Source organism: Lytechinus variegatus, chromosome 10 (assembly GCF_018143015.1).
Source record: "Lytechinus variegatus isolate NC3 chromosome 10, Lvar_3.0, whole genome shotgun sequence".
Classification (NCBI taxonomy): domain Eukaryota; kingdom Metazoa; phylum Echinodermata; class Echinoidea; order Temnopleuroida; family Toxopneustidae; genus Lytechinus; species Lytechinus variegatus.
The window spans coordinates 10,649,864-10,671,916 of NC_054749.1; the positions used below are offsets into that span (position 1 = coordinate 10,649,864).

General features: G+C 39.1%; 1 protein-coding gene across 2 annotated transcripts in view; it reads right to left on the bottom strand.

Annotated features, from left to right (window-relative positions):
- Positions 1–21,554, bottom strand: part of LOC121423295 (ras-associating and dilute domain-containing protein-like) — a 74,479-nt gene extending 52,925 nt beyond the window's left edge. For both annotated transcript variants that reach the window (XR_005971260.1, XM_041618635.1), the window contains exons 1-4: positions 21,134–21,554; positions 14,469–16,414; positions 8,042–8,079; positions 451–745 (exon numbers count right to left, since the gene is read on the bottom strand). Coding sequence is in view for 1 of the 2 variants with exons in the window: in XM_041618635.1 (XP_041474569.1) it covers positions 451–745; positions 8,042–8,079; positions 14,469–16,316 (2,181 nt within the window). In the remaining variant the exon portion in view is untranslated. The remainder of the gene's footprint in view (positions 1–450; positions 746–8,041; positions 8,080–14,468; positions 16,415–21,133) is intronic.
- Positions 21,555–22,053: the final 499 nt, after the last annotated feature.

Sequence of the window (22,053 nt, forward strand, 5' to 3'; positions counted from 1 at the left end):
ATGTAAAAACTTCCCGCTTTAGCTCCATGGTTATACCAGGGGCTCACCCCACTCCCCTCCATGTAAAAACTACCCTCTATAGCTCCATGGTTAAACCAGGGGCTCACCCCACTCCCCTCCATGTAAAAACTTCCCTCTATAGCTCCATGGTTATACCAGGGGCTCACCCCACTCCCCTCCATGTAAAAACTTCCCTCTATAGCTCCATGGTTATACCAGGGGCTCGCCCCACTCCCCTCCATGTAAAAACTTCCCTCTATAGCTCCATGGTTATACCACGGGCCCTTTACCATTTCTCATTGTACAGGTCCTTTCTTCTTTCTATCAACCTTTTTTTTCTCTCTACTTCCTATCTATTCCTTTCTAATCCTACTCCCTTGGTTTTTAAGACAAAGTGGAATTTATGGCAAATTGTGCTCCAGGTTATCCTTGTTGTTTGATCATTCTTACCTTGGTGAGATAGTAGACACACTGCTGGAATGTATACATCATCACCTCTTCTAAGATAGACAAGACTTCTTGTTCACCCTCCTCTACCTCTCTCTTTTCCTGCTCTGATGAAGATGTTGATGATGAAGTTGAAGGTGTTGAGCTGTTCCCATCCTTATAGGGCATCTGGGAAGCCAAGTAGTTGTGAAGGTTGTTCTGGTAGAAGTTAAGAAGCTCCAAGGCATTGGCCATGCAGATGAGTAGAATACGCAGATCTGGGACGAGTGTTGCCATGGTACCATGAACATCCTCAGGTCTAACAAGAAAGCACAATTCAAAATTTACTTTTGGATTATTCAGTTTCATTTAATTCCTAAAAAAATCAAAGTTTACCTATATATGTTGATCACAAGATTGATTTTTTTTTAAATGAATGATTGCATATATTTTGGCTCATTTGCGTTAACAAGAAAGGAGTTTCTCAAATTTAGCATGTCTATATCATAATTTGTGTAGTTAAAGGAAAATTATATTCCCCAAAATTCAATATTTGGTTATGTTGCAATCATTTGCACACATTCTAATGTCCTGTGATTTAATCCATAATTATATTTGCTTATATAACGTTAAAAACTTACTTTATCAGAAGTCTCTAAGCACTCTACATTAAAGCAGCATAATTACCCTGGCTTTAGCAGTGCAGCTGTTACGCATGCTGCGTTTCAAGGAATAAATTCCTACCAGGTCCCGGGAAGGGGGGGGGGGCACTTCCATTGACGAGTGGATACCAAGGGGTCACGAAAAGCACCCTAAACAAGTATTTTCCATATTCTGAAAATGCACCCCTTAACAAGTATTGGCGTGTGAAACCCTACCCTTAACGAGTATTGGAAACAAAATGACACTCTTGGCAAGTATTCCCTGAATTGACCCCCTAAACAAGAACAGCGATATTTTGATTTTTATGTCACGGACGTCGATCGTCTGTTTTACCTTCATTGGGTTAAGTACAGCCCCACCTCCTACATCTCACGCAAATCGGACTCTTAAAACGTAGTGTTGACTGTTGGGGCAAATATTACATCCTTTATACATCATTTTAGTCTTTTTTTATACTCTCGCAAATTTGACCATATACACGTAGCTCTCCGAGCAAATAGATACCCTTTTTTCATTACTTTAATGTTTTTTACACCCTTACTACGTAACATGCTCTTTCTTGAAAAAGACATCCTTTTTACATGTTTTTGGGGTCGCACATGGTATCCACTCCTCAATGGGAGTACCCCCCCCACCCAAGTACCTGGTACCCATTTACCCATTGAAAGAAGCTCAATGTAGGTAAATTTCTTGCTGAATAAAAACACACCATGGCTGGAATTGGACCCACATTCTCCAGCCTGAAATACAAGAGTCATGACCACTAGACCAAGACACCCTCACATGATAATCTATGATATGAAATCTCTTATACAACACACTTTGCCTATGTGTGTATCCACATGCTTTTTTGTGTATTTTTGCAGTTGAAATTGAATGAAAGTTTGACTATTTGATAAGAAATCATTGAAAGGGACAGCAAACAGATATGATGTTCTGATGAGAGAGTTTTAACTGTAACAGGGTGATATTGAAAACAATAAAGTTGTCATGCTGATGACAAATGGGAAGAATGATTCCATTGCCAATATAACACTTAATTAAGTTATGGGGGATCTTCCTTAAGAAAGATACGAAACTGAATTAGAAGATTAAGCATTGGGTCAGGTGTGAGGCCCTTTCAGCAAACTATGTCTTAGTCAACGTCTGTTAATCATCATCCATTTAGGCAACCTAATAACCTATTATTCTCTAAAATAAACCAACCAAAAGCAAAAAAAGTTCAAGAACAGATGCCCCCTGAGATCACATGCTGCAGGTTAATAGATGAGAGATTGTTATTATTCTTTGGGGATGTTTTATGTAGTCACTCATTTTTTGGCCAATCAAAATTGTAGATCTAATCCTGGACTTAGTTATACCTATTCCTAACTCTGCTCTATATACCATAATAGCCATAACTAGGCCTGGGACTTGCGGGTGTTTTTGTCTTCGGGTACCTGTGGTAATTTTGGGGCGGGTACCCGAAAATCATGTGGCATGAAATATTCAATTCAATTCGTTTTATTAGATATAAAACAGAATACAATACTGTAGTCCAAAGACTAATTGTGCAAAGTTTACATTGAATATTATTTACATTTGAAGATTGTATATACTCTTAAAAAAAAAAAAAAATCACATATAAATGAGAAACAGTTGGTTGATTGAGTTATGCATAAGTGAGATTTCAGTAGATAATATTACTAGCTTGGGATTCAAATAATTGTGTATTGGGGTATAAACTGTTTTAAACTTAGATCATACAACAAAAAGGTCAGAAATATAATTCAGATTTGATTTCTATTGTGAAGTTATAAAATAAAGATATAGAATCAAGTTATTGCAACATAATTAATATGACTGGTGGAAAAAACCCACAGGTGACGTCATCCAGCCACTGCGCCGAAGCCAATTTATGAATGAAAATATAGTAAGCAGTGCAAGCCTCCCATGCGCAGTATTCCATCAAAGCGAGACTGCAATACTCTGTCACCTCATACCAAAATCAACCTAGAATTCCACTTTCTTATGTTTCATATGAATTATGATTATACAATACCACACAGGTACGCAAATTTTGATTACTTCTTGCTTTTCCGTCAAAATCTTGCGAAGAAGCGTCAATTGATTTCCGGGTTTTGGAGTGGCAGATGCGCCAGCCAATCACGATAGTGTTACCATTTTTGTTTTGTGATGAACTGAAAATGGGAAAACAAACATGATTGGCTGGTGCAAAAGAAAAATGCTGACGATTGAATGATCTCAGTCACATCATCACTTGAAAAACTTGTATATTTATGGATATTTCAAGGGTAATTGGTGAGATTAAAAATGAAACTTGTGTACTTTTGTGATGAGTTACAATCATATCTTACACTAAGCAATGCAAATCAAATACATGTACGTTACTTATACTGGTGAGCAATTTTCGGGTATCGGGTATGGATTTATCTACCGAGGTACCCAAGGCTTCCGGGCGGGACCCAGATACCTGGGTTTTAGTCCCAGCCCTAACCACAACACCTTTTAAAACAAAGAATGAGAATCAACTCCCAGAGTAATTGAACTTTCTACTTTTTCTACTAAAATGAATTCAACTGAGCAATGGCTGAAATTGAAGGACTGAATATATTTTGAAAATGTGTAAACTCATTAACGAGTGGCTTGAAGGTCCATTGCTACCACCTCCTCACCCCCTACCACCTCCTCACACCCCTACCACCTCCTCACCCCCTACCACCTCCTCACACCCCTACCACCTCCTCACCCCCTACCACCTCCTCACCCCCTACCACCTCCTCATACCCCTACCCCCTCCTCACACCCCTACCACCTCCTCATACCCTACCACCTCCTCATACCCCTACCACCTCATCACCCCCTACCACCTCCTCATACCCCTACCACCTCCTCACCCCCTACCACCTCCTCACACCCCTACCACCTCCTCACCCCCTACCCCCTCCTCACACCCCTACCACCTCCTCATACCCCTACCACCTCCTCATACCCCTACCACCTCCTCGTACCCCTACCACCTCCTCATACCCCTACCACCTCCTCACCCCCTACCACCTCCTCACCCCCTACCACCTCCTCGTACCCCTACCACCTCCTCACCCCCTACCACCTCCTCACACCCTACCACCTCCTCACCCCCTACCACCTCCTCGTACCCCTACCACCTCCTCGTACCCCTACAACCTCCTCGTACCCCTACCACCTCCTCACCCCCTACCACCTCCTCACCCCCTATCACCTCCTCACCCCCTACCACCTCCTCACCCCTACCACCTCCTCACCCACTACCACCTCCTCATACCCCTACCACCTCCTCACACCCCTACCACCTCCTCACCCCCTACCACCTCCTCACACCCCTACCACCTCCTCACCCCCCTACCACCTCCTCACCCCTACCACCTCCTCATACCCCTACCACCTCCTCACACCCCTACCACCTCCTCGTACCCCTACCACCTCCTCATACCCCTACCACCTCCTCACCCACTACCACCTCCTCATACCCCTACCACCTCCTCACACCCCTACCACCTCCTCACACCCCTACCACCTCCTCACCCCCTACCACCTCCTCACCCCCTACCACCTCCTCACCCCCTACCACCTCCTCATACCCCTACCACCTCCTCATACCCCTACCACCTCCTCACCCCTACCACCTCCTCACCCCTACCACCTCCTCACCCCCTACCACCTCCTCATACCCCTACCACCTCCTCACCCCTACCACCTCCTCACCCCCTACCACCTCCTCATACCCCTACCACCTCCTCGTCCCTACCACCTCCTCGTACCCCTACCACCTCCTCATACCCCTACCACCTCCTCACCCCCTACCACCTCCTCACCCCTACCCCCTCCTCCTCACCCCCCCCTCCTCATACCCCTACCACCTCCTCATACCCCTACCACCTCCTCATACCCCTACCACCTCCTCATACCCCTACCACCTCCTCATACCCCTACCACCTCCTCACCCCCTACAACCTCCTCACACCCCTACCACCTCCTCATACCCCTACCACCTCCTCATACCCCTACCACCTCCTCACCCCCCTACCACCTCCTCACCCCCTACCACCTCCTCACCCCCTACCACCTCCTCACCCCCTACCACCTCCTCACACCCCTACCACCTCCTCACCCCCCTACCACCTCCTCACCCCTACCACCTCCTCACACCCCTACCACCTCCTCACACCCCTACCACCTCCTCACACCCCTACCACCTCCTCACCCCCTACCACCTCCTCACCCCCTACAACCTCCTCACACCCTACCACCTCCTCATACCCCTACCACCTCCTCACACCCTACCACCTTCTCACCCCTACCACCTCTACATACCCCTACCACCTCCTCACACCCCTACCACCTCCTCACCCCCTACCACCTCCTCATACCCCTACCACCTTCTCACCCCTACCACCTCCTCACACCCCTACCACCTCCTCACACCCCTACCATCTCCTCACACCCCTACCATCTCCTCACACCCCTACCACCTCCTCACACCCCTACCACCTCCTCGTACCCCTACCACCTCCTCACACCCCTACCACCTCCTTGTACCCCTACCACCTTCTCACACCCCTACCACCTCCTCACACCCCTACCACCTCCTCACCCCCTACCACCTCCTCATACCCCTACAACCTTCTCATACCCCTACCACCTCCTCACACCCCTACCACCTCCTCATACCCCTAAAACCTTCTCATACCCCTACCACCTCATACCCCTACCACCTCCTCATACCCCTATCACCTCCTCATACCCCTACCACCTCCTCACACCCCTACCACCTCCTCACACCCCTACAACCTTCTCATACCCCTACCACCTCCTCACACCCCTACCACCTCCTCACACCCCTACAACCTTCTCATACCCCTACCACCTCCTCACACCCCTACCACCTCCTCACACCCCTACAACCTTCTCATACCCCTACCACCTCCTCACACTCATACCACCTCAAAGTACTAAAAAAAAATCCCCCAACTAATAGTGAGGCCAGCTTAAGAGACTTTTGAGGAAGTTAGTATGTCCTGCAAAGATAATTAATTGCTCCTCTCCTTTCCCCCGAAAAGTGGAAAGTCATCCATGATCACATACACATTATGCAGTCTATGAAATATTATACAGATATTGCCTACCTACTGTAGAGTTTGACATATAACATTTCCTCTCCCCGACAGAGTTATATTTTTCCCCAAGACATTATGTTTTGCCCGAAGCGCGCAGCCCTGAGGGAAAATATTCTCCAGAGGGAAAAATATAGCTTCGGAGGGGAGTTGAAAGTTATTTATTACAAAGATAGACTAGGCAATATATGTTATATTATATACTAGTGGTCTATGTGGATTCACCATCAGAGATTGCATTCATCATCTGGCTCTCTGATTAACCTGAAATTCTTGCCACAGTTCTGATCCATCTATGTCATAATATAATTTTTTTTTTAATTCATCAAGCGCGTTCTTCATGCAACCGACGCGTTAACACTAGCGCATAAATCGAATTAACTACCTGATTACTTTGTAAGCAGCGAGTGACGTCACCTTCGTGAATATAACCTATGACCTGAAAGTCACAAAGGATGTTCCGTGATACTTGATTAATCTCATGTCCAAGTTTCATGGACCAGATCCATAAACTTTCAAAGTTATAAAGGAAATCAACAAATACCCCCATCAGGGCCAAAGTTCATTGACCCTAAATGACCTTTAACCTTGGTCATGTGACATGAAACTCATGCAGGATGTTTAGTAATACTTGATTATCCTTATGTCCAAGTTTCATGAACTAGGCCCATATGCTTTCTAAGTAATGATGACATTTCCAAACATTAACCTTCGGTCAAGATTTGATGTCGAAGACACCGCCCTCGGAAAAGCTGGCACCTATCATCTTGCTCTGCTATGCAGGCGAGACAATAAAATGGCCAATTTATCAGCTATCAGTAAGGGACCTGCAATATATATGTTTCCCTCAAAGTCAGTCAATATCATAAAATTACTTCCTCACTTCAATACAAAATATATCTGTATTCATGATCCCAGTTTTAATAACCATGTCATTCAGATCCACATTCAATCCGTAGTATACGGTGTGTCCCAGAAAAAAGGAAACTGAGATTTTGATGCATGTTTTCTTCAAAGGCAAATGCATTATGATATATCATTTACATAATCATATCATTCAATCATTTCTCTTTATTCTAATACCTAGTATATGACAAATGATTCACACATTAATGAGAAAGATGAAATTTATAGTAAAAACATATTAAAATAATTAAGAAATCTATCTCTGAAAACAGGTTTCCTTTTTGTGGGACACACTGTATAAGGTCAAATGAAAGGGGTAGTATTTGTTTACAGAAGATAAAATTTATCCTACATTATGTATATATGGAATTTATTTGAATGAATAATAAAGATCAGTACAAAACAAAAAATCCCACGAGGAGACATTTTCTAGAAGTTCTCAATAAAGTAAAAAAAATGCAGTGTCACTCACAAAAACATTCCCTCAATTTGGTGTCCTAAATCTTACATATTGAATTTAAACAATTTGTAAAATTCAAATGCTTTAAGTCAATTCTGTTGATTTTGGTTCATAACTGCAATGCGATTTTATATTATTTTCTGAACATGAGTGGACAGTTTGTTAGTTTTCACCATAGTAATTTTCCACCTAGAAACCAGTTCCTGTCTTACTAGCATCTATCATTTAGAAGGACATGAATTGACAGTTCTGCAAATGAAATCAAATCAATAAGGCCAATCTCAGGGCAGGCTCAGATGTCATTTAAGCTAGCTCTTTGAAAAAAAAATCAACTTTTCAAATCATGCCTTGTTTATCACACAAATTGAAAAATTACAGTTAAAATCAATTTCACTTCTAGAAAAAAAATACACACATATAGAAATGTACTTACTTCTCTGCTGGGCGATTGGCAAGATTTTTAGTTGTGTCCTGTGCATAGAAAAAATATAAAGAAAATATTTAAGAGCCTTCACAAAATATTCCTTCCTAAATACAATACTTTAAGCCATTACAATAATGGTAATAATGATAATAATAATGTGACTTGTAAAGCGCCAAATCCAATTCGTATATTGCTCAAGGCGCATAAAAGGCTAAGAGTGAAATAAAAGAGTTATCAGAAGATTTGTAAAAGTCTCGAAAGAGGCGCATGTCTTCAGGAAGGCTACACCACAAAGAGGAGCATGCATTCTAAGTAAATGATCTTTCCCCTCAAGTTTTAGAAACTTGTTGAATATAGTGTTTTATTTCACTGAAATGCAAATTATTCATCACATTTTAAAGAGTTTCAAGCCATTTTATCAAATTTATTTTAATAAGTGCTTAGAAAAATAGTTTTTGAATTGCTAATTTTTTTAATGGCAGAATAAATGCAATCTGATTACGTACATGGTAATTTGTAGACAAAGTATACCAGCAAGGACATAGAGGGTGCACCTATTGAAAATAAATATATCTATAGAAATAGTGTAAAATCACTGAGCAAAATGCTAAAAATCTCATCAATATCTGATAAAAATATTAAAGTTACTGAATTTCAAAGTTTTCCTATTTTGTGAAAACAGTTATATGTAACACTGTCATGAATATCAATAGGTGGGTTGATATCATGTCCCCATTATCCTTATGTTATTACATAAACTAGCACATCAATGATGTGGACCTGATGTGGAGCTCATGCGGAATCTCGCAATGAAATTTAACACAATTTTAATTTCAGCCCAGTTGACACTGTAGTGAATTATATTGGTGACATAAATTGAGGATATAGGATTGAAATTGATGAAGAAATGACATAAAAGCATTTTTTGTGATATATGAATAAAATTCATATAAATTAAGCATAAATAACTTTCTAGTCAAAATTTCTTAACTCTGTGTAGAACCTTTGTGAACCTCATGTAGCTCTCAGATGGAACGAATAGAATCAAAATCAATAACAAATAAATAAGTAATTTTTGTGATAGCAAATTAAGAGGCTTTTATAAGAGGAAATTATAATTTGTTAACAAATTTTCGGCATTACTCCTATTTGTTTAAGATCAGTATGCTCGATCTGTAATGAAAATCATAAGATCATAAGTCAGAAAAAATTGGAACCAGTGGGATTCGAACCTGCCATCTACTGCTTTCCGGGTAGCGACTCAACCACCAGGCTATTCTGGTTTACGGCTAAGCCACGATGGACTGGAATTCAAATACCCTTGATCCTCTTCTTTCTGACTCATTAATATTCAAATGCCGTTCGCCGTGGACAATAGATAGTAAATGAAGATGCTTTTATAGGAGGAAATTATAATTTGTTAACAAATTTTTGGCATTACTCCCATTTGTTTAAGATCAGTATGCTCGATCTGTAATGAAAATTATAAGATCATAAGTCAGAAACTAGCACATCAATGATGTGGAGCTCATCCGGCATCTCGCAACACAATTTAACACAATTTGAATTTCAGCCCAGTTGACACTGTAGTGAATTATATTGGTGACATAAATTGAGGATATAGAATTGAAATTGATGAAGAAATGACATAGAAGCATTTTTTGTGATCTATGAATAAATTTCATATGAATTAAGTATTAATTATTATCTAGTCAAAGTTTCTTAACTCTGTGTAGAACCTTGGTGAACTTAATGTAGCTCTCAGATGGAACAAAAATAACCAAAATCAATCAACAAAGAAGTAAGCAATTTTTGTGAGTTTTGAAAATATATGAATAAATAGCAGATTCAGTGAGTTTCAAAATTCTATGTTTAAATTTTGTATCACCACCTCGAGCTATCATATAAAGCAAACAAAACTGAAATTGATCAACAAATGAAGAAAAAACATTTTTTTGTAATTTATGAATAAACTTTTCATAAATTAGAATAAATAATTTTCCAGACAAAATTTTAAAATTTTGTGTACAATTTTGGTGAACCTCATGCAGCTCTACCAGATGGAAGAAAAAAATCAAAATCTGTCAACAAATAAAAGAGGAATTTTCTGTGATTATGAATAAATTTAGCACAGAAAAATCTGTGTAGAAGTTTGGTTAACCTCATAAAGTTCTACAAGATGGAAGAAGAAAAAAAGTAAAAAATGGTCAACACTTGAAGAAGAAAAACCATTTTATGTGAAATTTTAAATACATGAATAAATTAATTTTGAATAAATTAGCATAAAAATTGTTCTAGTCAATATTTCAAAATTCTGTGTACAAGATTGGTGACCTTCATGAAGCTCTACCAGATGGATGAAAAAAAATCAAAATCGGTCAACAAATAAAGAAGAACTAAGCATTTTATGTGAATTTTTTAAAATATGCATAAATTAGCATAAAAATTGTTCTGGTCAAAATTTCAAAATTCTGTGTAAAACATTGGTGAACCTCATGAAGCTCTACCAGATGGAAGCAAAAAATTCAAAATTGGTCAACAAATAAAGAAGAAGCATTTTTTGTGAATTTTTAAAAATATGCATAAATTAATTTTGCATAAATTAGCATAAAAATTGTTCTGGTCAAAATTTCAAAATTCTGTGTAGAAGTTTGGTGAACCTCATAAAGTTCTACAAGATGGAAGAAAAAAAGTAAAAAATGGTCAACACTTGAAGAAGAAAAACCATTTTATGTGAAATTTTAAATACATGAATAAATTAATTTTGAATAAATTAGCATAAAAATTGTTCTAGTCAATATTTCAAAATTCTGTGTACAAGATTGGTGACCTTCATGAAGCTCTACCAGATGGATGAAAAAAAATCAAAATCGGTCAACAAATAAAGAAGAACTAAGCATTTTATGTGAATTTTTTAAAATATGCATAAATTAGCATAAAAATTGTTCTGGTCAAAATTTCAAAATTCTGTGTAAAACATTGGTGAACCTCATGAAGCTCTACCAGATGGAAGCAAAAAATCAAAATCGGTCAACAAATAAAGAAGAAGTAGCATTTTTTGTGAATTTTGAAGAATGAAAACATTGGTGAACCTCATGAAGCTCTACCAGATGGAAGCAAAAAATTCAAAATCGGTCAACAAATAAAGAAGAAGCATTTTTTGTGAATTTTTAAAAATATGCATAAATTAGCATAAAAATTGTTCTGGTCAAAATTTCAAAATTCTGTGTAAAACATTGGTGAACCTCATGAAGCTCTACCAGATGGAAGCAAAAAATCAAAATCGGTCAACAAATAAAGAAGAAGTAGCATTTTTTGTGAATTTTGAAGAATGCGAATAAATTAGCATATTTAATGAATTTTTAAAATTTCTGTGTAGAGGTTTTGAATGCGACACCTAGTGCTATCATATAAAGCAAACAGAATTGAAATCGGACTTGAAATGGCGAAGTAGTAGCATTTTGAAATTGTGGACGGACGACAGATGACGGACGCCACTCCACAGCATAAACTCATCTTCCAAAGCCCGTTCCGAGGACCCTCCTTTTTACAATAAGCCCGCTCCAAGGCCCCCGTTTTTTGTCTCGCCCGCTCCACACCCCCACCACTTTTTTGATCGACTGCCTTCAGGGAGCTGAGGCAGCAGCTGCGTGTATTCAATATTAGGTCTCCGAGATCCCTTATCCAGATTGGTACTGGTCCCAACTTGTCCAGATAAGAGAGGTCAGACCCCGGTGGGGTCACTCAGCCGCAAAGGGGGACATGTATGACCGTTACCACAAATGCAAGTGACCCCCTATTGCAGTCAATTTCAAGGACATTTTGTGAAATTTACCCCCCTATTTTCACGCAAAACAAGGACAAAATCGCGGTAAAATGGTACCTTGAAACACCCCTAATTATAAGATTGTAAGGACACTTTTGCCCTTTTACGCAAATTTACCCCTATTTACCGTATTTCAAGGACAGGGCATTTACACCCTTTCCTCATTAGAGGAAATTGCAACACAGGCGTCAGAGTGCTCAGTCCTTAAAGATGACCAAGAGCCATGTCATACTGATACAATAATCCAAAAGAACTTTATTTTTCTTGAAAAATAAGAAAAGTATAATTCTTTGTAAAAATAAATGTAGAGTTGTCCATATAAAGATACAGAGCATGATGCGCGCGCATCATGCGGCTGGTGACTCGGCGACAGATTTTACTTCCCGTAATCGTTCTCCCCTTTTTCCTGACCCCTATTTCCATCAGATCGAGGACGATGAGCACCCCTATTTTCACTACTTCGAGACAGTGTTCTGTCCGCGGACGTTCCGTAAAATTGACCCCTTTTCCCGCGATTTTTGTAACGGTCATGCGGTCCCCAAGTCATATTGAGTGACCCCACCGGGGGTCAGACTGTATAACCATAAATCTTCTTAATAGGTGGTTTCAGACCGCCTCGAAGTTCGCCAGTTCCAGGTATTCTCTGATCGGGAAATTTACCCCGATCAGAAAATACCAGGTATTTTGGTAATGTGAAAGCAAACTACGCGTAATCTCCCCGAAAGAAAATACCCGCTAAATAGTAGGTACTTGGCGAAATTACGAGAACTTTCGTGGGGATTTTTCCAAGGTCGCAGGTATTTTGGCGATGTGAAAGCAAATTACGGGAACTTTTATCCCAGCGTGTCGTTGGGCGCGGCGGCGTGGGTGGCTGCTGGGCTAGTGATTTTGAATCTCCCGCCTTGCCTGCTTATCAGACCACACTGCGCATGCTCGTAACTTCGGGAACTTATCCCGAAGGATGTGTTTCGGGGCGGTGTGAATGCAGGAATAATTAACGGGTATTTTTTAGCCTTAAAAAGTTCTCGTAATTTAACGGGGATTCTTGTGATCGAGGCGGTTTGAAACCGCCTACTGAAATGTACATGAAGGGATATGCTTCTCTTCTTTCATTTGAGATCCATCTCAATGTTAGTAATGCACGCATGACTGAGTAAGAACAAAGGAATGTGGTATTACCAAATTTAATTTGCACAAGAAAATTACGATTTTGATTTGGTTTTCCTGGCTTTTACTACTATCTTTTCAAAAAAAGAAATTTCATAACTTGAATAGCCATTTTTCCTCCTTATGAGACCAAAAGTGTAAAATATGAATGCAGCATGGTCAAGAAAAAGTAGCATGAAAACATGCTTAATTTTTACCCATTCGACAGATTGTTCTTCTCAGTGGGTCATCCCCCCCCCATCCAACATTCTGCTGCCCCTGCCTCATCTAATCATATCAAGCAATTTTTTACAAATTTTACAGACGAAATTCAAATATAATATTCAAGCAATATCATCACTGGTAGCCCTTAGTTTAACATTTTGTTGGAAATGATTGTTTGTTCTATCAAATAGATAGGAATCGTTTTCATGCAACTTTTAATTGCTCGACCATAAGTCAATCAATTTTACGATAAGGTTTCATATGAAAGATGAACAAGTGGAGCGCCTCTGGCAGTCTCACCTGATTACGTGACTCAATATAACAGCAGTGCTGACTTTGAAAACTACTATGAAATAATTATTCACAAAAACACCATTCATATAATAATACAGTACTACGTTCATTGACCCTAAATGATATTTTACCTTCATCATGTGACCTAAGACTTGTCAGTGATACTTAAATTACCCCTATGTCATATTTCATAAACTATATATCCATAAACTTGGAAATTTAAGACAGCAATTTAATAAATACCTCCAACATAGCCAAGGTTCATTGACCTTAAATGACATTTGAATGGCATGAGATGTTTAGTGATATTTGATTACTCCAATGTCCAAGTTTTATGAATCAGATCCATAAACTTACAAAGTTATGATAATTCAACAAAAAAAACCCAACTTGGCCAAAGTTCATTGACCTTAAATGACCTTTGACCTTAGTCATGTGACCTGAAACTTGCACAGGATGTTCAGTGATACTTGATTACTCTTATGCCCAAGTTGTATGAACTAGAACAATACACTTTCAGAGTTATGATGGTAATTCAAATACCCTCAACAAGGTCAAATTTATTGACCTTAAACGTACTTTGCTCGTGCAAATGGAAACTAACTCAGTCAGGCATGCATGATAAACGTTGAGATGGGCATTAAATGAAAGAGGGGAAGCACATCTTTTTTTGATATACAGTGTACATCTCCAGAAGCAAATGAATGATTATGATAGCAAAAAATAACACTGTATTCTGGTTTTCTTTTTACTGGGAAGCACTATATTTCATTTATCAGTTGTTGTTTTTGTATAGATTTTCCTCCCAGCTCTGTTTTGCTTCACATCATAATTTGCATTTAGACATGGAAGATCCAGGCACACGGAAAATGATTTTTTTTTTAAAACACAAAATAACAAATGAAATATATTGATATGTCTCAAAATCTTTACACTATCACTTACCCAAGCGATGCCTTGGATGAGAGTTGCCGATTTGATAACGAGTGACTTCGCATTGGTCTGATGAAAATGATAGGCGGCATATTCAACCATAGATGCTAAGAGGTAAGACATTCCAAGAGGACACTTGGTGTCTGCCTTCTCTAGGTGTTGCCCAATCCAGTTGAAAATCTGGTCCTCATCATGAGGTCTGTACATAACCTTAATTCTCTGCTTGTCGTTGGTATATTCATTGGCTTTCTGGGCAAGATACTGATTGGGAGCAACCCAGCGCCTCTGAGTCATGCTGGGTGGGATACTCCAGGGGAACATTGCTGGAGAGGTACAGGCTGTAGGGTCCTTGTACATAACTGCGTAGTGATGACCAAAGCACACAAAGTCTCCAGGGTTAAGAGTGGCACTTCCAGAAACAGGGATACCATTGATGATGACGTGCGCATTGGGTAAGGTCTCTAGTCTTACAACAAATTCACTCTCTTCTTCTCTTGAGTCTTCCTGTTCCTGTAGATGCCTCTGCTGGCGGAAGATCCAACAGTGCTGTGGCAAGATATCAGGAGCCTCAAGAGAGATATCAATACCCTCTGCATACAATTCATCACTATCATCCTCCTCAGGTTCAATTTGTCTATTTCCCACAAGCATCACTTCCTTGGTGAGCATGTGAAGCAAGACATCATGATTGTCATAACCGTGGAGTGTTAGGAAATACGGCATTTCTGAGGGCATTCTCATATTGCAAAGGATTGGCTCATCACTGCTCTCTGTTTCTTCGCGTTCCAGGCTCAAATTTGGATCCTGAGAGTGGATGATGCTTGATCGTGGACTAGAATGGGAAGCAAGGTCTCCATTGAAGAATCCATTTTCCATATCTACACCAGTATCCAACCTGTCCATACTGGTCTCATTTGGAGCAACAGCATGTGACCGTGACATCTGAAGTCTTCTGGCATTCTTGTTAATACCAGATGTGATGCTGTCTATCTCCTCCGGTGGGAGATCTTGTCGTCGTCTGATCTCAAATCGCCTTACAAGACCATCACCAGGCTTCCAGAATGACTGGATCATCAAAGGTTTCTCATTGTCTGCAAGTGCTCTTACACATTCCTCAATCCATCTTTCCTGTGAATCACCCTGTTCTGTCTTCTTCAGTCCATTTTGCTTCCTACTTACAAACTTTCCAATGACATCACACAGAACATATTCTGTATGTGCACTTCTGGGTAGAGAATACCTTGTCAAAATTTCCTTCACTAACTCAACAGCTGATGACCTTGCAGAAGCAAGTATACTCTTATAATTTGATCCAGGGCACAAGGAGTCTCCAAAAACTTTGAGTACTCCTGGGGCTGATTCCTCTGTTGACAGTTCTTTCCCATTCTGCTTTCTACCACCGTCATTTTGTCTCCTCTTTAAACTCAGACTTCTTTCCAGCATCAAAGTTAGTGATTTTGGTCTGTGTCTCTTTTTCTGTGCCCTGTTAGGGGGTCGTATATTTCTATGCTCTTGACCGGGAGTGGATGCCTTTCGCTTGAAGCGAGGAGTCTGAGGTTTCAATAATAATCCTGTAACCCCATTTGAACCAAGCACAGGTTTTTGCCCTCTTGATTTGCGTTGGCCATTTGAAAAGCTGCTACTACTGCTGTTACTACTGCTCACACTGATGGCATCACAGTTGGAATATGTGTCTGAACGTGGGGAGTCAAAGCCATTAGATATGTTATCATGTGATGAAGGTACAGACTGCGAGAAGGGAAGACTAAGTTCGCTGCTGCTGACTCCAAAAAATTTGCTCAGCATCTTGTGTCTGGCAGAGTCTGTAAGGGCCGGCAAAGCCCCATGTTGATTGGCCATTTCCTGATCCTGAGGGACTTTAAGTACAAACCGGACTTTGCGTTTGCTTTCTACAGCAATGTCCAATGGACATTCCTCTTCAGATAGCAGAATTTCATCTGAAAGAACAAGAAGAAAAACAAACTCATTAGACCCAATGTAATAACCAAATTAAGTTCTTCTCCATATTTTGACTAGACTATAGTATTGATAATTAAATAATAATAAAACACATGACTTGTATAGCGCTTTTTCCATATTGATTAGATGCTAAATGCGCTTCAGAGCAGAAAAACAAAACAAATTACATATAACACATGTTTGAAGAATAAGTCAATGTCTGTCATAAAGTACTCTTATACAGGTACGGATGCGGCAAGGCCAAATCAACATTTGTCATAAGAGTCTTGCATGTAAACTCTAATGTTGACTTCATAATGAACTTTGACCTTACCATGTGACTTCCGACCACAATAACATGCAGGTATCCTACGTCTACAACCAAAGTTCAGAAAAAAGTGACTTACGGTTGCAGAGTTGCTGTGTCATAACATTGACCTGAAAATGACCTTTGTCCTTATCATGTGACCTCCAACTGCAGCATAACATGCAGGTCCCCCAAGTCCATCTACCACCCAAGTTTGGTTGAAAATTGACTTACGGTTGCGGAGTTAGGTGTCATAACAAAGTCTTACATGTAAACTTTAATGTTGACCTGAAAATGACCTTCGACCTTACCATGTGAACTCAGACTGCAGCATAACATGCAGGTCCCCCAAGTCCATCTACCATCCAAGTATGGTTGAAAAGTGACTTACATGTACGGTTGTGGAGTTATGTGTCATTACACGCTTGTGACGGACGGACGACGGACAACAAAGTCTCGCCTTCACCTCTGGTGGGCGAAACAAAAAATGATGCTGAAAATCCATATTTTATTGTTTGAAATAGACATGAAATGTAATACTCTGAAAATTTGATTTGCTAAATTGATCATGGGCTGGCAGCCGCTGTGCAGCGCCAGATCGATGAGGCTCTATCCCTTTAAAAACACTTGTCATAAGAGCCTTTCACATAAACTTTAATGTTGACCTGAAAATGACCTTTGACCTTACCATGTGACCTCCGACTGCAGCATAACATGCAGGTCCCCAAGTTCATCTACCAACCAAGTTTGGTTGAAAAGTGACTTACGGTTGTAGAATTATGTGTCATAAGGTTTGTGATGGAAGGACGGACAACATTTGGATCTTTAGGTCTCGCCTTCACCTCTGGTTGGCAAGACAAAAATTATATTCAATACATTTTAGCTCATCTCTATTACGGGTTGTCTCAGTCAAACTAAAAGATCTAATCTGTATCATTATCTGTACCAATTGATAAATGACAATGATTTCAACTCTACCTACCTTAGATTATTTTAAAAATCTTGCTTTTCCTCTGTGAAATCACACTACTGATTTTAGAAATCTTGATGGTTTTATTAGTATTTTATACTAGCTTTGAAACTAAACATAGAGTTCCATTATCACCAGTGAGATTGGCACATCATAACATTATGTATCTATCAATTGTCTCTGCCAACTTGTAGCTGACTGATCTCTAATCAAATGTGTTTCCAATTATTATTATTGAAAATTATTGATTATCATCAACCTGAACAGTGATTCAGAAAACAGAACTTAATCAAGATAACATCAATAAATATTTCAAATATTTCACTCAAATTAAAAATCAATAAAGATTTCAGAATGGTTGACAGTGGCCTAATGCAATGAAGATATAAATATTGTATGAACATCAATATGGAAAGGAATAATCTTTTTTTTCTATGTAAATGTTTTGGGTTTTTTCATTGTTAAAGAGGGTAACTGAATAGTACAATAATTGAAAGGTGACTTGGTCGGGTGGTAGACATGGAAGTCTGGTCCCTGGCCAAGGCATTTGTATGGTGAGCAAGGTATTTAATCAACAGTACTCTTTTATTATACATTCAAATAAATGCAAATTATATATTCTTGTTAGTAATGTTTGTGTACTTGTTTGAAAATACACACACACAATTTTATTTGACAAAAATAATAACTGGATTCAACTTGTCGCCAGAATATGACCCCGAGGGAAAAACATATCCTAAACACACTTGGCTAGTCTTGAAAAAACCAGTGGAATGCCTCTGGCCGTCTCACCTGCATCACGCGATTCAACATAGCAGCAGTGCTGACTTTGAAAACTACTTTAACTCGCTCAAGATGTTCAGTGATACTTGGTTACTCTTATTTCCACCTTTTATGAACTAGACCAATACATTTTACAGAGATAGGATGGTAATTCAACAAATACCCCCAATGTGGCCAAAGTTCATTGACCTCACATGACCTTTGACCTTGATCATGTGACCTGAAACTTGCACAGGATATTCAATGATACTTGATTACTCTTATGTCCAAGTTTCAAAAGTCAGAACAATAAACTTGTGAAGTTATGATGGTAATTCAACAGATACCCCCATTATGGCCAAAGTTCATTGACCTTTGATCTTGGTCATGTGACCTAAAATGCGCACAGGATGTTCAGTGATACTTGATTACTCTTACGTCCAAGTTTTATGAACTAGACCAACATACTTTTAAAGTTATGATGGTAATTCAACAAATACCCCCAATTCGGCCAAAGTTCATTGACCCTAAATGACCTTTGACCTTTATCATGTGACCTGAAACTTGCACAGGATGTTCAGTGATACTTGATTACTATTATGTCCAAGTTTCATGAATCAGATCCAAAAACTTTTAAAGTTTTGATTGTAATTCAACAGATAGGTCCATATACTTTCTAAGTTATGATGTCATTCCAAAAACTTAACCTCAGGTTAAGATTTGATGTTGACGCCACCGCCGCCGTCGGAAAAGCGGCGCCTATAGTCTCACTCTGCTATGCAGGTGAGACAAAAACTTTGGAAAAAAACATATTATATAGTTTTTCAAAACTACCCTTTTTTGAAAATCAATGTTTTGATATCCTTAACGAGTGCACGCACGGCCTGCGTCCAAAACTGAAAAAAACCCTTTAAATGTGTTTTTGGGGTCACGCGTATGTATAGCAATATATTTGACTGTTCCCCCCTCCAGTGCATAGTACATGTACATGCACATTCTCATATGCAGTTTTAAATGACCTTCATATAAAGGCCTGGTCACACCGCCCGAGCGTTGTTGGAGTGGTCGTGGAGCGGAGAGAAAAAAAATCATCACCGCTCGCTACCGTTCACCATTTTCGTTTTCGATTGTTTTTATTTTGTTTTCGATTTTTTCCCCAATTTTGTGAGCGAAATTCGACCCTCTCTCCCTACCGCTCCACGACCGCTCCAACAACGCTTGGGCGGTGTGACCAGGCCTTTACATCAATTCAAAATCCTTCATATCATAAACTAATACCCTTTTCATAAACCTATCCTCCAATTAGCCGCCTAAGAGTAATGCGGATAATTCAATAAAAATTGTGTTCACAAACTCCGAAAATAAGCCGCATTATTTTTACGAGCGCTCGTCCTGAAAAAGGCGGATAATCGTCATGACAACTGGACACGCCCCCTCCGATGGGGTTGTGGTGGAAAAGGGTGACCTTGTGACCGCACCATGGCAATTATCCGCATTATTTGGAAATGCATTCATAAACTCAAAATCTTGTCCCGATGCTGCTATTATGGGGATAATAGCAGCATCAAAATAATGCGGATTACTCTTGTCCTCCTCCAATTTTACGACCAAATTATGCTGCTATTAGCCGCATAATTGGGTTTATGAAAGGGGTATAAGATATTAAGAAGAAGTCTTGTTTGTTAACCATCCTCCCATACTATCTCTCTACATACATTTACAATGACATCCATGGTGAACTATACTATGAATTAGGAAGGTGTACTATGAATTTGGAAGGTGTACTATGAATTTGGAAGGTAAACTGCATGGTTGACTAACACTGAGCATGCTATTGAAAATATAAGGCCTTTTATCTTGCTTAATATACAAAGGACCCTTTATAAATGTATTGTGAGATCATAAGCTAACACTCAATATCAATCCATTGATAATATACCCCCTGCAATGGCTTTTATCCAGCACAATTTTATTCATAAATAATTAGAAATATATGAATAAAAGTTGGTATATGATATTTCAAATGAGATATACTAAGGACTGGAAAGCCAAAGAGATACACAGCTGAAAAAAGTATTCCAAAATATAGTTTTTAAGATCCACTATTTAATGACATATTACCAATCATGTAAAGATATTTTTTTTTTGATTTGTTGGAGTTTATAAAGTACACTAAAATAAAAGAAATTGTAGTGTTATACAGTTTAAATAATGTTATTAATATAATCCTGATCTTGCAATTTTTCCTGTCTTCAATGGAGGTTTGTAAAACAACTTCATTGTGTGTGAAGTATAACAACTATCATGATTACTTGTAAACTGTGTAAAGGTAAATAAAACTGTTTCCAATAACTGAATATAGTATATAGTATCCAAAAGAATATGAGCACTTTGTATTTCAAATCAATGACATTTTTGTGTATTTGAATAAAACAAAGAGGTAAAAACTCAACTAAAACATTTTTGTCTTATTCTAAGTTTGCACAAACAACCTTGAATAATCAGACACACCTGTGCTTCTCTCTGTTGAAAAAACACATCAAGAAATCAATGGACCCTTCTCATACATTCACTTCATCAATACAAACCACAAGTTGAGAGCAATTACTAGACAACGTCAAAAGCTAATGATAATTGTCTAAAGTAAATAAACATGGCTGTGAAATAATTAGGTCTTACCCTTTTATGCCTCCAATTTGGAAATGAAATACTGATATATCATATCAAAAGACAAGAGTGTATGTCCATGTGGTCTATAGTTCCAAAGCAATTTGGTAATAACAAAAAAACACCTTCTCTCTGGAATCGCGTGCACAAACAAGCGCTTTTAATCAATATCATCAATTGAGACAGTCCTCATGATTACTTCTTCTCCGTATGCGCTGCAAGAAAAACAAGAACTGTGTGGCGGATTGTGCACTTTGGAGTGCGGTCATCCACTCCATGAGAGATTCATCATTCCATCATCAAAATGCACTGGAGTGGAGCACTAGCACACTTCATTGCCAGAATGATCAAATAGAATATAGGTACATGGAAGTAGGGGGGCTAAACTCATGGTATAATAATGAGATGAAGGAGGGAGGGTAACAATAGCTAGCCTGTAGGAGGGATGGATGAATGAATTATCGATTGATAGTGAAGGATTATGGAAGAGTCCCTGACTTAGATGGACCACTGAGTTACAGAAAACCTAAAGGTGATAATGAGGTGTAGTAAATCTTATATTGTAAGCTACTTTCAAGCCAAACTCCTTCACATTTTAGTAGGAACTTGCTAGGTTTCTTTGAAGGAAGATTAAAGACAGTTAGGATCTCAAGAGTATTTGTTTTTGCTCTTATCCTACAGTTAGATTCAAATTTGATTGGACAAAAAGTATTCTTGTTTAAACACACATTGTTCTGAGGCTATTACAGTCTATTCCACCCCTCAGAATCTCCAAGGGTATTAAAAAGCAAATTTGAATTTCATAAATTAGAATATATTGAAAAGTATAAGAGCAATGGATAATACAACTTGACCTCTTTTCAAAATGAATAGTTGTAAGGTAACAATGCATAGCATATAGGAGGGATGGATAACAACAGCATCTCATTTTG